Consider the following 15,070-nt stretch of genomic DNA (forward strand, 5'->3'; position numbering starts at 1 on the left):
TAGCCCAGGCGGGCGCCCCACATCTGCAGCAACGACGATGCATGCATCACCATTGGGCATGTTGACATCGAGGTCCCGTTTGGGAGGGTTTCAGCTCCGGCTAGTTCCAAAGGGCTGGGATTCTGTGCGAACAGCTTTAGAAAGGAAGCCCACAAAACCCTGGTGATTGGAGCCGTTCGGTGGGAGGGAGTCAAAAAAAATTGGCTCCCCACGGCTCATCACGTCGGTTGACATGGTTGCCCTTCGGTGAGGCCCGTGATGACGCCGAGGACTTACCCCTAGGTGCCGTGGCGGCACGAGCGCAGGGGAGCTCGATAGGAGGGAGAGGCAGTGGCGTGGGCACGAGGAGCTGGAGGATGGCGGCGGGACGCAGGGGCTAGAGAGGAGGGAGAGGCGGCGACGTGGGAGCTGGAGGACGGCGGCGGGGTCGGAGGGTGACGAACGGATAAGTAAAAAAAACTACTCTATTGAAGGAGCCGTTTTAAAAACTACTCTATTGAAGGAGCCGTTTTAACCACAGTCAAGCTCTACCAAACGAGCTCCTAGTATTCCAAATAGTCGCAGTCGTCTTAAATCTCATCAAACTTGACTTGTTCCAGGATACAACTCGATCGTAGGCCGATCAGTCAGCCCATGTGTTATTAGATAGCCGAATTACAGATCAACATTTCCAAGTGTACCAACCTACTGAGCAGATGCAAATAAGTTTGAAAATTAACTTGAAATGGCCATGCTAGGAGCTTAAAGCAGCTGCAAATCCAGTGATCGTCTGATCCATACGGAGACCGACCACCCTCGTCGTCACAGCGCCTTCTTCTTGGCGTCCTTGGCGCGGCCCCTGGTGCGGATGCTGAGGTTTCTGTGGAGGAACATCCTGTCGGCGATGGGCTCGGGGACGAGGGAGATGAGGAGCCCCACCAGCGCGTGCGTCCAGTACGGCGTGCACCGCGGCTCGTACCCGATGCGGCGGACGGCGGCGCGGGCGTACGCCTCCGGCGACGGCGCCAGGAAGGTGGGCTTCCTGATGGACGCCAGCTTCGTCGCCACCTGTATGGGCACCTGACGATGCAAAAAGAACATCGGACGGATTCAATCAAGACTTTCAATAGACATGGACACTGATGGCGACTTAGTTAGGAATGCTTCGACACACGTCACTGTGGTAGCGAAACGAATTTGGTTGCAGTTGTGTGAGGGCGCGTCAGCTCAGCTTCCCATGTTTTTCCAAGTGTGTTGTGGGGGATGGCTGTGTTTATTTGGTCCAGTACTGCAGTTGGGCGTTTTCAGATGCTAGGACGGTAGGACCGATGTGCCGGTGATGCGCATTAAAGCATTCCATAGTGAGGGTAGTACGGTACCGATGAAATGCAAAAGTTATTGCTTGGTGTGGACCAATTTAGACGGATTCAATGGAGAAAATAAAAAATGGGTAGCTATATATATTATAGTACATTTTTTGAAACTTTTTTAGCAGTTAGGTAAAGTGAAATCATTATGAAAAGCGACTAGTTCACACCTGGCATTGCACGTCGATGCCTTTGCTCTTGTACTCGACATACAGGCATCTCGAGAATTGATCGACATAGCTGGCAAATAAACCACAAGTAGTTTTATCACCTGTTCTCATAAAACATTTGCACAATGGTAATAACTTGCTGAAATACCATAAAACTTTAGCTTGTACATTGTACTTGCCTACTTGGTCGTAGACAGTTGCATGTTAGAAATAACTAAAGTTTCTTTTCCTTATAATAATGATTCATGAGAACACTTAAACTAAAATAAGCATATATGACTAAAAGTTCATAGATGGTATATGATCGATTCTACTCCAAGTTTATTAGTCCACACTGTCCTAATAAAAAGAATATAACTAACAAAAGTAAATTCGTACTATAGAATAATCTAGTGCTTCCATATGATCTACCCACAATTATACTTGACACCAAAATGTATTTGACGGCAACAGTGCCTCCAAACAATAAACTATTTTCGTTTCTTCAATCTGGCAGAATATTTACTTTAGGTATATGCTAGAATAATAAACTTTAGGTAAACCTTCAACCCGTACAAAGGTTTTCAACAGTATATAAACATGAACAAACTGATTATCTTAGCAACTGAACATAACGTTTAAAATTCAATAAACATGGTATTGTTTCAGTACTATGAGCTCTGTAGCTCATATGAAAAACAGAGACATCACAAACGTCCAATCTATCCATGTTTGTTGTTATTCAAGTTTTAACCTCAAGGTTTTTGCCACTACGGTTTATGTACTATCTAAAGAAAATAACTCATGAAGAAACTACTGAAGAGTGAGGAGTAGTACTCACGCCTTGGTGGCGACGTAGAGGGTGTACAGCGGGTCCGACGGCATGATGGCGGAGGCGCCGGAGCCCATGTTCATGATGGCTCCCCGCCCGCGCTCCACCATGCCGGGGAGCACGGCGTGCGTCACCCGCGTGACGGCCTCGACGTTGAGGCGTATCAGCTTCCGCGTGAGCTCCTCGTCCACCTCGTGGAAGTAGCGCGCGTACGGGTACGACGCGCCGACGTTGTTGACGAGCACGCCGACGTCGAGCCCCCGGAGGAACTCCCCGAGCGCGCCCACCTTCGCGGCGGCATCGTCAGCGGTGAAGTCGAGCACGAAGATGCGGACCTGCGCCGCGGGATGCCTGGCTTTGAGGTCGGCCGTGACGGTCGCGAGCTTGTCCGGGTTCCGGCCGACGAGGACGACACCGAGCCCGGCGGCGGCGAGGCGGAACGCGAGCGCGCGGCCGATGCCGTCCGTGGCGCCCGTGACGACGGCCCACTCGCCGTAGCGGCGGCGCAGCGGCCGCGCGGGGCGGAGGAACGCCGCGTACAGCCACAGCGCGAGGCGCGCCGCGGCGCGCGCGATCACGAGCAGCCCCAGCGCTGCGAGCGCCGCCAGCGCCCACGCCGGCTGGGCATTCGCGCCGCAGGCCATGGCGGAGACGGGTCGTCGATGGGCACCGCGCGCGGGGCGTGGTTTGCTCGGTGGGGCGCTGCTGCCGGCGCACGGTCTGCGCTTTGCAGTCGGAGAGGGCGAGGACACGGAAGCAAATATATAGCGCGGGACGTACGGGAGGGTGGCTGCTCATCAAGCGGGTAGGTGGCTGCTCATCAAGCGGGTGGGTGGCAGTTGGCTTGTGTTATATCGGAAAGGTGTACACTGAAAAGTTGTCGGGGTAGCACTGTACTGTTGCGGTCTGCAGCGACAGCTAGCGGCTGATCCTGCTGCTAGATGCAGTAAAGGAGAAGGGTTGGACAAGGCATGGGGTGAGGGAGGCGGCCAGAGCTCGGTTGAGATGAGGGAGGGAGGGAGGGAGGAAGTGAGTCCCGAGGCTTGGAGAACTCAGTTTTCATAAATATCAATTTTTGTCTACTTGGGTTCATAACGAAAATTCCCTGAACAAACACAAGTAAGACTTGGAGCACTCGTTCAAAACTGCCTTCTGCTGAAAACACTCGTTTGAGAATGGAAAAAAAACTATCTTCCTGCGCTCTTCTGCTTGCCTTTCTTGGTGTCCCTCTTGGAACTAGTAGACCCGCTGGCCTCTTCCTCAGCCTTCTGCTCCGCCTCCAGCACAGCCAGCTGAACATGATGCACAAAAGTGAGCCAACATACTACAGAGCTGAATATCCTTGGCTTTCAAACCAGATAATGTAGCGCGACACAGCAATTACCTCGTCGAGTATTGGTTTCAGTTCCTTGTATCGAGTTTCGGCGAGATCAAAACCATCTTTTCGGAGCTCCTGCCATTAGATGTGCCGGATTACATACAACACTCACTCCCTGAAAGGTGGTATAATAGTTGACTAATGGAGGAATTCAAGCAACATAAACTAACCTTTCCAGTATGTTGAGTGTGCTCGTAGGCAGCCATTTGCCAGTACATATTTGTCCTCTTGTAGAAATCTCTCAATGATTCTCCAGGCTTTCAGAATAAACAAATGAAATTACATAAGTAAAAGAGAGTAAGAACGTTTTGTTAACTACGGTAACAAACGGTTGACCAATGGTTTCCTCTAGAACAAACACACAAAGAAAATGTCCTTCAAGCATGCAGCTAGGAACGAAGGAGAGAAACAAATATAAAAGCAAAATAAACAAAGCTTAGCAAGTACAACATTACCACTGGTGTCCTTTGAGAATCAGAAAGGCCAAGGATGACCCTGATTTGCTCTATCCGAGCACGCTTCTCTTTTCTACGCATGGTCTTACTTTCACCCTTCAGGAGAGACACAGCACTAGACACGTTCTTCACGGCATCTTCATCAGACTACACAGGCATGTTGAGGTTCACAGATAAATAACCATGCAATGAGTAAACTGTAGTCACTAACGGAAAATGACACTTAAGGAATGTACTAATTATCAAGCTGGATAACTCATAATAAGCCAGCTGTGGATGAACTTTATAAACCATTGTACCCAACCAAAATCTTAACATTAACACAATGGACGAGCAGCAAAATCTTGCTAATTTCTGGAAGACAGCATGCCAGATACAGCGGTCATGTGTTCTTAGACAAAAGTAGTAAAGTAGTTGACTCACTGGAAACTTTTAAGGGACATAATTCCAAGCTGGTGTAGCCATATTTCCTTTGTATACCCAAGTGAAGTCAAGTATAATGGATTGCACTGTTAGCATTAAGTATTCATTCTGTTTGTTCAAGAATAGCACATCAAATGGTTTATCGGCAAACTAGGACAGGAGCATCCCTAGCTCCAAATATTTCCACTACTGACAGCCACCTCTTTTCAATACTTCTTTTTGTAAAAAATGTTAGTTTTGCTCTATGGAAAAATGCATAAACTGGTTCCTATTTCCTACAGTTGATCCTGCAGGTGAATTGGTTTCCTATCTTAACAATTTAAGTCAGATATAGACATCTAGACTCAATCTAACACAGCAGGTCAGAAATTAGCAGATCATTTGGTTTCAGGCAAATTTGGGGGAACATGGCAAGTAGTATCCCTTTACTTTCAACTAATATTCTGAAAAACTGTGTATTATAAGATGGTAAATATAAAACCTGATTGATAGATAATAATTCACAACTTAGATTAACACAAGATTTTGTCCAGTACAACCTAATCCAGGATCTCATTGGGATTGCACAGAACCTCTTACTACTGTACTTGACGTACTAGTGCATACCTCTTCATCTTCATCTGTCTGGCTATCACCCCCCTCACTATCATTTTCATTATCGTCAGCTTCATCGTCATCCTCCTCATCATCATCCTCAGAAATTTCTAACCATTCAGATTCCGATGCCTGAATAAAAAAGATAATAACGATAACTTCCACACAAACAGTAACGGTTATGATATGACTAGAAGATAATTTGTTCATCTGATATTTATTCCAACTAAATAGATAATACTGTTAATTAGTACAAAAATGGCAAAAAAAAACAGAAAGGCAATCTGTAACTGACCGGTATGATACACTTCCACTCATCAAGTTTGCTAAGGTTAAGTGAATATAGATCATCAAGAGTAATTTCTCTATCTTTCACTTCCATCATTCCTCCATATAAGTACAGCATATCTTTCCCTACAGCCATGCATGCATTGATACGACCATTGGGTTTCACCGCCTGTTAGTACCAAAACAGTCAATGAGCAACAGAAGTATCTTTGCAATGTAAATGACAAAGATTGAAATAACCTCAGGTGGTGCTTCTTGTGCTGTTGAATCAGAGAGAACATCAGAGCTTTTGCTTGACCCAGCTTTAGTGATGCTCAGACTTTTGATCAACTGATTAGAAACTCCATGGACTTCAGGTTGTCCTTCAATAGCTTCTTCTAAGTCCTCCATGACCTCATCACCCTCATTATCAATATTAGCTTCTACATCATTTGTTGACTCTTTTCTTTTGATATCCTTTGTCTATGCATGGGAACCAGCATTAGCATATGAACATTTTCGAGAGCAATAAACTCAGTCACTTGCTTGAAGCAAAGATCTATGCTTTACAGGATATTTCAAGTTCAGAATGTATAACATATGCGCATTTTTTTTCAACAGCTAGAGTCTGTGCAGTAAATTTAGTATTGTTTTTCCAATTATCAGAAAAAACTGTGAAATACCTGCTGCAATGAATTTCTATCTTATAAATTTAGATTTACCAACCGTGAACAGGCTAATTACATGATTGCAATAGAATCACCTTATTTTTAGCAGGCTTGTCTTTCCTGAGCTCTAGCGGATACCTACGATATTCAAGGGAAATAATCCATTCAACATACAAACAGAATACACAAACTGAACAAGAAAGCATCACCTTTCAGATATATACTAATCACATTTAAATTGGGGAACACAGAAAAAGTAACTAGTGCCAACCGAATCAGATAGCATCACTGAGTAGTGAATTATTCCACCTGATTAAAGCATGTGCATCGAAGCAAGTGATCCCAGAGAGTATTTTACATGGTTTCCAAAATAGTGAAGTTATCCAGAGAACCACAAGAAGATTACAAGGAATGCTCAACCCAAGATGGTGAATGAATGGAAAAGGTACATATCAGTTGCGAAGATTACTGTTCTCAAAACCTAGATAGAAGCGTAACAATTTGTATGGTATGAGTTGAAAAGTAGCAATATAGCAGTCGTATACAAGCAACAGCCTCAAAAAGCAAGCTGCTATATAACTAAATTAACTTCAGAAAATCAAAGCCATATTGAAAATGCTAAGAGAAACGTACCAACGGTGGTTATCCAATTGGAAACCATACAGCTCATTCATAAACATGCTCATAATGACATCACCTACAAACCAAGAATTTCAGCAGACTGGTCAGCGTAGGTTGCCAAAACTATGTAGTTAGAAATTGACGACCAAAAAATAATCATTTTCCAAGTCAGTTTTTTTTTCTAGCATGATGAGCGTGTATTGAATTACTTAACTGATTATTGCATGGTGCACCTATACAGTTCATTGCAGTTCTATGAGCAATCAACTCAATTTGATACCAACATTCACAATAGAAGCCATAGTTTCTATATCTAGTATATACTACTACATCGGTTTTTAAATATATGATGTTAAGGACAAGCTAATTAGAACATCATATATTTAGAAACAGATGGGGTATCTGTTTGCATCAGGAAACACTGATAGGAGGGCCAAGCAAATCATGTGTTTTCTATCAAGCTGAAGTAAAAGCAACACATAGTTCATGAGCCAAAGTATATATCAATAAAATCAGTAATTTCCTGAACCTTCAGAGCACTGGGTTGTGAAACATCACTGATTCAAGACTTTTTGAACCTTTAGAATATATACGGATCCATGATATCCTCATTGTGCTTTGGTTTTGTCAACCTTTTCAGTCTTTGGTTCAACACATCATGACATTAGGTGGCTTTCGTTAGCATCTTTTTCTTTTTCTTCTCTAGACCATTCGCCTAAATAGGAGCTTGCAACATTCAAGTGAACAGAAGAACACCCGAATAACTAAAATATATGGATTTAACCATTTTAATCACCAAATAGAAGTAATAGAACAAACTATGCATTTCAAATATATAGCTAAGCATGGAGCAGAGGAGCAGAGTTCAGTTTGTGAGTTACCTTCAACTTCCATATCTACCACACCACCAAAAAGAACAGCCCTTTTCTTGTGCACACACATTGAAAACCCAGCTCTGGGACCAGGCGGCATCCCAGCCTTCTTAACCTATCAACAATTAAGATTAAAGAAGTAAATATGCAACTCAATGTGGGCCTGTAGGTTTTGAAGCAGAACTCGAAATATTGTCAATATACAAATTCCTGGATGTAAGAGCATGGTAAGACAGAAATCAACAGATAAAAGATTTAAAATAATTAGATGAGTGTAAGTGTTGACCTTATTCCATTCCCAAGTACGAGGATCAAGAGACCACATATCTGCATGAACTGTTCCCTTTTCTTTGTCTGAAGAAACTTCTTTGAAGTATCCACCATATAGATATATCTGCAGAAAAAAATGAACATAAAGACATTTGCAAATAGAAGTAGTACAAAACATGTCATAGCAAGTCATTCTTATCAGCTAATGTGCCATAAACCCATAACTTGTTGCTTGCAGAAAACCCAAACGTGATATAAATTGTTGAGTTGGATTAAAGTTATAATTTTGATTGAAAAGATATGCCGACGATTCTGTCATCATGACATAAAAATGCTTGTACAGATGATCCAAAAGGGTACCAATTGACATACAAGAAGTTCAATATCACGACAATAAGATCTCTCACAAAACCTAGTAGTACATAAACATTTGAAAACCACAGGTGGTGTTTAACAAAACTAGAAAATAGCATGCACCAATAAATAAATAACTAAGAAGACAGAAAATATATGCTTGCCTGATCTTGGTAAACAGCAAGCTGAAAGCCACTTCTTGGACTTGGCCACAGGCATCCTGGGCGAGGCTTGATTTCCTCCCACTAAAATATCAAGTGCTCAATAAGACTATTCAAACTGAGGGCCTTAAGTCTTACTAAGAGAGAATATGTAGCTAGCAGTACTAAATGAAGTTCAACAATGTTTACTCACCTTGAAATGGTCCAAATCAAAAACATGTAGATCATTGTAGTACCTGTGAGGAGGATATACTTATCAAGCATAGTCGAGTGGATCTTGTCAAATTCAGAAGATGTTTTATGCTATCAGTTTACTTTGCATCACTTCGTGAATTATCAGCCGTAAGGATATACTACTATCTAAGTGCTATCAGTTTATTTTGCACCACTTCGTGAATTATCAACTGTAAGAATATACTACTCCCTCTGTCCCAAATTATAGGTTGTTTTGGCTTTTCTAGATTCATAGAGTTTGCTATGCACTTAGATATACCCCATGTCTAGATGCATAATAATATCTATGCATCTAGAAAAGTCAAAACGACTTATAATTTGGAACGGAGGGAGTACTATCTAAGTGATCCATAACTCATAATTTTGTGTAACTCCTATTCCCTCAAACAAGATCTAAATATAAATATTACTCAAGTAATCACATCACCACACCAAAAACGAGAGTTACATACAAATTAATTCTACTGACCTCACTTCCCTAAGTGTGTCGTAAAAACCACCAAATAGCACAATCTTGTGCTTGTAAAGAACCTGTAAATAAAATGAAATAACAAATGGGCTAAATGATAATTCATAAAGTATAATAAGGGACATGGAAAAAATATACATAAATATCTGTCCTCTTAAAATTGGAGGATGATACTGAGCAACGGAAAGATATGCCAATGGCTTGGATCTATAATATAGGTCAATTACGCTCACTTGATCATGTAAAAGGGACTCCATAAGTTGAATGGTAAAGTTCGCTACTTCTCAATGCAAGTGCCTGAGCTTTTCAAATAAATTGCAAACAGCAAATAACTACCAAGCATTTTCTTGAGCTGGCACCACATACTCATGTTTCCTACAACCTCTAGTACAACAGGAAAATATGCTTTGTCCATCCATGCTAATAATGCAGAAAAGATAGGAGAATTGGAACTACAACAGCGAATAGATGATTTCAACATAAAACACTAACCATCCTGTGTCCTGAACGTGCACTTGGACAGCCCTTGGCAAGAATTTGCTCCCATTGGTTTGTTTTCAGATCCAACGTCCAAAAGTCCTAAGAAAAAATGGTCAAGGAATAAGAAAAGGAACCTTTATTGTTGCATCGAAGATATGTAGTGCAGTTCGACATTGATGCCTCAATCCTAAAGAATTTTCTACTTCTCAAGTTATAGATTGCAGAAATATTGCAAATATTAGTGTCTAGAAGAGAACTTTGAATTAAGATCATGTGATGAGTACTTTATTCCTATCTCAGTTCAAAAATGAAAATGCAAGATAAATATATACACATATTGCTTCTGACAAAGGTGTGCGTCTGATGCCAAGAAAACAATCCCAGAAAGGTAATGGAAAAATTAGACTATCATACTCAGTTTTCTACCTTGTAATGATGAAAACGTTCTTGGTTTGGTGAAGTGAATTCCCCACCTAAAACATCAACAAAGGGAAAAGTGTTAATCACATACACATCATGTTACTCATGGAATTCCTTACCCAGAGAGAAGTTCTATTACCAAACATGTATATGTTATTCTTCCAGGCTACTGTCTGGTGAGCACTTCGTGGAGGTGGACTGTTAGGGCTAGATACCAACTTCCACTCATTTTTATCTACATCATAGCGATAAAGATCGCCATAAACAAAAGTCTGCATACACAGACAGGAAATTGATATTATTCATCACTACAGGATATCATGCTTCAAGAAGAATCTAATAAAAACCCTAAGATAAAGGCTAAGAAACTCATCAAATTAGAACAGGAACTGTAGTGTCAGCCAAGTAAAAAATATAATATAGAAGGAAATTCTGAAAAAACTTTGAGAAGAGCACAGTAAAACCACTAAGATATACTAAACATTACTAAATCAAACAATATGTGTTCCGCACCTTGCTACCATTGTAGAACTCTCCCCCATACAGAATCAGTTCTGTCTCTTTCAACGGGTTTATGGTAAGCTGCAAATGAGAAGATAAAATTTTAAAATAAAAATCTTCCAGATTTACTTGATGAGCTGGAATTTTGTTTGAAGATGTTCAAGTTAATAATTAGAGGGCAAAAGTATATATAGTACTGCAAACAATCAAACTGTAAAAAGCACTCCATCAAATGAAGGTCGAATGACAGGTTCAGCCATGTCACCGAAAAGATAGCCGGATTTCATCAATACCTTCATTAGAGAAACCCTCCACCGTATCATACGGAAAATTAGAAAGTTGTTGATTTAAATCAATTGCAACAAGACCAGAGATATAATTTCTAAAAAGCAAACAAGACCAGTACAAAACTTGAATTACAAGAATTACCATAAGACAGGTAAAGAGGGCAACAGGGAAATGCTAGCTTATTTCATTGGCATTTGAAGCTCTGCAGTTCCTTACCGAGCAATTAGACCGAGGAGATGGTGCAGGGACATTCTCCTCCACATGTACCTCCTTCTTCTTCGCCTCTTCCTTCTGTATGCTCCTCTGCAGTTAAGATAACCAAAAGGAAGGAAATCAGCAGAAGAGCATAAGCAGCCGCAGAAGGGGATATATGGAGAAACAAAAAGGTTGCTATTTTGCAATTTCCCTAACGACATCACATTATCAGGTGCACAGCAGCAGTTCGACAAAATGCAAAAGCAGCGACCGTACACAGCTAATCCACAGATAAAACGGCGCAAAAGGGTTAGAAAAGCCGTAAATTAGACAAGCATAGCGTGCTCCTGTGATTTCAACCAAGGCCAGGAGCTGGGAGTAAGCAGAGCTGCACGCGGTGGCACAGCAAAAAGAGCAGCCGCCACGAGGCCGCCAAGCGTGACCGGACTCGTAACGCACATGGAAAGGGTCAGGAGGGATCGAGAGCGGGGAGAGATTACTGACGAGGATGGCGTCGATGTCGTCCTCCTCGCCGACCTTGCGGGCCTCGCGGCGGGCGCGCTTCTCCTCACCCTTCGCCGTCTTCCGCTCCGTCTTCTCCTTCCCCTTCCCAGGCTTCTTCTGCTTCTTCCCCATCTCCTCCCCGCCTCCACCTCGAGCTAGAGCTCTCTCCTCCCTTCCTCTACTTCACTTCTCAGCTCAGGCGGCGTGGAGGCGGAAGCGGAGGTGGAGGCGGAGGCGTGCTAAAACCTCACGGCCTCACGGGGAGGGAGAGGGGTGGCGGCGCGACTGGCGAGGGGGCACGGTGCCGCCACTCGAATTGGGCCCTCACGGGCTTTCGCAAATTTGGGCCCTCGATTCAGGAAAAAAACGAATTTGAGCCAGCAAACTTTCCAGCGTATCATTTGGAGTCTGCAGGTGGTTTGCTTTAATTACCGAGCTATTAGACAGAGGAGATAGTACCATTAAAAGTCCTCTCAGTTTTTTTATAAGTTATGTAATAAAGCAAAAAACCTTCAAAAAATACTCACTTTATTTTTAAATAAATGATATTTGGGAAAATTAGTTAAACTAATTAGCTTGCCCATAACATTGTATGTTTAAAAATGGAGAAAATATACTATAACAAAATCATTAATTCGATAATAAAGATCTAAACAAGATAAGAGACCATAAAATAGCATATAAATAATCAGACTCCAAAAGCTACTTTACATGTGAGGGTCTACACTCTAAGGATTCAAATCCTAATAATTTTATAGGCGAGGATCTCCACTCTAAGATCTGTTCCTTAATCTGAAGCCTCTCCTCCTGCGTCCATGGATATCTGGTTGAAGGAGAGAACTTACAGTATTCACAGGAACCACTGTGAATCAATACAATCACTTCTAAATTCACTGCTGCTTTCACGAGACGTCTTATATATCTGAACTTCTCCTCGACTTGATAGCCCTTAATGATGAGCTCTTTCAAATTACAATGCTTCAAATCTGCAGGTGCCTCCCACATTGGTAAATTATGTCCTTTCTGATACACATCTTGCCATTCACCGTATTCCTCTTCGCGGATGTTACATGTGCTCCATCCATTCTAAATTGTAAGTCATTTTAAATTTTTTGGAAAGTGAAAGCATCTTAAGTTTGACCAAATTTATACAATAAAATACTAATATTTATGGTACCAAATAAATACTATTAGATTCTTCATTAAATATATTTTCATAGTATATCTATTCAGTGCTATAAATCTTTGTAATCCTTTCTATAATTTTGATCAAATATAAAATAATTTGACTCTCCAAGAAGTTGGAATGGCCTACAATTTGGAACGGAGGGAGTATGATCGCAAACCTGCATCGGAGACCAAATTTTTGCACTAGTTTCATTTGTCAAGAAATCTGCAGAACTGCAGAATGTGCAAACGAACATAGATAGGAGCACGTAGATTACTACTCATGTTACTGTTGTTATTTTAGTTTTTTTAAGTGATGACTACCACTATTTCCATAACGTTCACATGCTTTAGTTCTGACAAAAATTGATTTTACAAGTCACTTAAATTTATTCAAGTGGAGATAGTTGAGCGAAACCAGAATTAATTCATGATCTGCCATATCATCATTCATAAAGTGAGAAAATTGAAGTGTGTATACTTTTCCTCCTATAATGACTTGAAACTTAAACAGCAGCAACACCTGTAGTGATTTAGTTTCTTGAACAAGCTATCTCAAATTTTCTGTTGTGCTAGTTCGTATTGTATTAAAAAATGCAGTATATTTGGGATTGTTCTGACAATTTAAGAGGTACCTTTATAAATATTTGGTTCAACAGCGGTGCAGCTTCTAGGAAAAACATCGTCCAATCTAGATCACATTCTTCATGAATGCATTGAAGACTAAGAATCTGCAAATTCTGGAACAAAGGGCCTAATACTTTTGGAGCTTCTGACTCAATCCAAATCTGCACCACATTTACCAAAAGAAATAAAAGTTAGACATTAATTTTCCAACTGTACGTACTACGGATAAATATTTTGACACTGGTACGACTTACCCTTTCACTGTCGAAATTCAAATGCAATGAACTTATGGTTGCATTACCAAGGAGCTCACTTAGCCTGATGGTTTTGTGCATAATTGAGGCTTCATTACGTAGTTTTAGAGTCGAAAGCTGCGGAACATAGCCCAAGGACAGTGGATACTGATCCTGTGAAAGATACCACGTCCGATAACTGAAGCACTTAAGTCTTGGAAGCCAACTAAGCTCGATTTTTCCAAAGACGCAGCCATCAAGTGCAAGCGTGGTAAGGTGCGGGTGCTCTATCCGCAGCACGTACAGATTCAAACCCACATTCGCAACCCTGAAGGACGAGGTGCTCCAGCTTCTTGCATGTATATAGCATGTTATGAGCATCAGGAAGCAGCGTATATGTAAGTAACTGAGGCTTGCAGATGCATGAGAACCAGCATAAACAAATCTCATGAAATGTCTTCCATTTGTGACCAACTCATCTTCCGTGCAACGCCGGTCCCGCTGTTCCGGTAAGATAAGGAAATGCACTGCGGAGATCTTTCGGTTTGCCAAGGTGCCATCGACACAGTGGATGATGTCAATGGACTCTTCTACCAAATGGAACCTTATGCGCAAAAGGCTGATGGGGTATTGACTCGACCGAGCCGACATACTCTTCGTCGCTTCAACCACACGTGTGTTTCTTTCTGCCAAATCACCAGGAGTGAACATGGAGCCCTTGTCATCCTTGCAATGGAAGGCGTCAACATCTACTACGATCCGAGAGCGAATACTGAAAAGATGCATCCATCGTGTTGAAAGGATGCTAGTCCTGACAGCTTCGCGCAGTTGTAGTCTCTCTAAGATGGACAACAAAATGTCATTAGGAAGACTAGTCCATCAACTCGTGCTTCCCACACGGGCTAATGTTTTAAAAATTAAAATTTAACTTCTAGCTAATAATTAAAATCTCTCATTTTTTTAATACTTCAACATAATACTCATATAAATGTGTACTTATCTTTGTCCAATTGTGATTACTCTATACATTTTTTCATCCACATTACATTTTTTTTCCATTTTGTATCGCACCTCCATACATTGTTTTTAGCAAAAAACTCAATATTTTTCATCACTTCCTCACATACATGTATAAATGGTCTACATGGTGACACTCATCATGCATATACCTTAACTTAGTATTTCTATATTAGCAATGATATAAATAGATAATTTAGAATCATATATTAGTTTACTTTTGGATATTTCTGTATGATGCACATGAAGATAATTATATTAAGATTTGGGTGTTTACTTTAGGTTATTTTTAATAATGACATATGTAGGTAACTCAGATACAAATTTAGAATAACATTATAAGTTATGCTTTAATAAAACCATCACGAAGCAGTGAAGGAGGACATGGAGATGAAGGCGTGGAAAAAGAAGAAACAAGTTGAGTGTGGACGAATAAGGGGTTTTTTTTTGAGGGGACCAAGGGTTGATGTCTGGTGAATGTAGATGTGATGGTTGTCAGCCACAAAGAAAAGGAAAAGAACATGTAGATGGAAATCGTATCATAT

General features: G+C 41.3%; 2 protein-coding genes and 1 pseudogene across 2 annotated transcripts; all 3 read right to left on the bottom strand.

The window, feature by feature from the left end:
- Positions 1 to 546: 546 nt before the first annotated feature.
- Positions 547 to 3,073, bottom strand: LOC117864066 (very-long-chain 3-oxoacyl-CoA reductase 1). Its single transcript, XM_034748047.2, has 3 exons — positions 2,337 to 3,073; positions 1,517 to 1,586; positions 547 to 1,059 (listed from the first exon to the last, which is right to left on the bottom strand). Exons 1-3 carry the CDS (start codon positions 2,969 to 2,971, stop codon positions 802 to 804), a joined length of 963 nt encoding a protein of 320 aa, XP_034603938.1. The 5' UTR covers positions 2,972 to 3,073; the 3' UTR covers positions 547 to 801.
- A 297-nt stretch (positions 3,074 to 3,370) lies between these two features.
- LOC117864065 (uncharacterized) lies at positions 3,371 to 11,791 on the bottom strand. Its single transcript, XM_034748046.1, has 20 exons — positions 11,482 to 11,791; positions 10,999 to 11,085; positions 10,507 to 10,575; positions 10,133 to 10,265; positions 10,000 to 10,046; positions 9,586 to 9,672; positions 9,094 to 9,155; positions 8,584 to 8,626; positions 8,394 to 8,474; positions 7,892 to 7,999; positions 7,615 to 7,720; positions 6,746 to 6,809; positions 6,208 to 6,250; positions 5,706 to 5,927; positions 5,473 to 5,634; positions 5,190 to 5,309; positions 4,161 to 4,307; positions 3,876 to 3,962; positions 3,712 to 3,780; positions 3,371 to 3,619 (listed from the first exon to the last, which is right to left on the bottom strand). The coding sequence occupies exons 1-20, from the start codon at positions 11,611 to 11,613 to the stop codon at positions 3,515 to 3,517; spliced, it is 1,974 nt and encodes a 657-aa protein (XP_034603937.1). The 5' UTR covers positions 11,614 to 11,791; the 3' UTR covers positions 3,371 to 3,514.
- A 1,280-nt stretch (positions 11,792 to 13,071) lies between these two features.
- LOC140223478 (uncharacterized) lies at positions 13,072 to 13,878 on the bottom strand (annotated as a pseudogene).
- Between the last annotated feature and the right edge of the window lie 1,192 nt (positions 13,879 to 15,070).

Source organism: Setaria viridis, chromosome 7 (assembly GCF_005286985.2).
Source record: "Setaria viridis chromosome 7, Setaria_viridis_v4.0, whole genome shotgun sequence".
In the NCBI taxonomy this organism is placed as follows: Eukaryota; Viridiplantae; Streptophyta; class Magnoliopsida; order Poales; family Poaceae; genus Setaria; species Setaria viridis.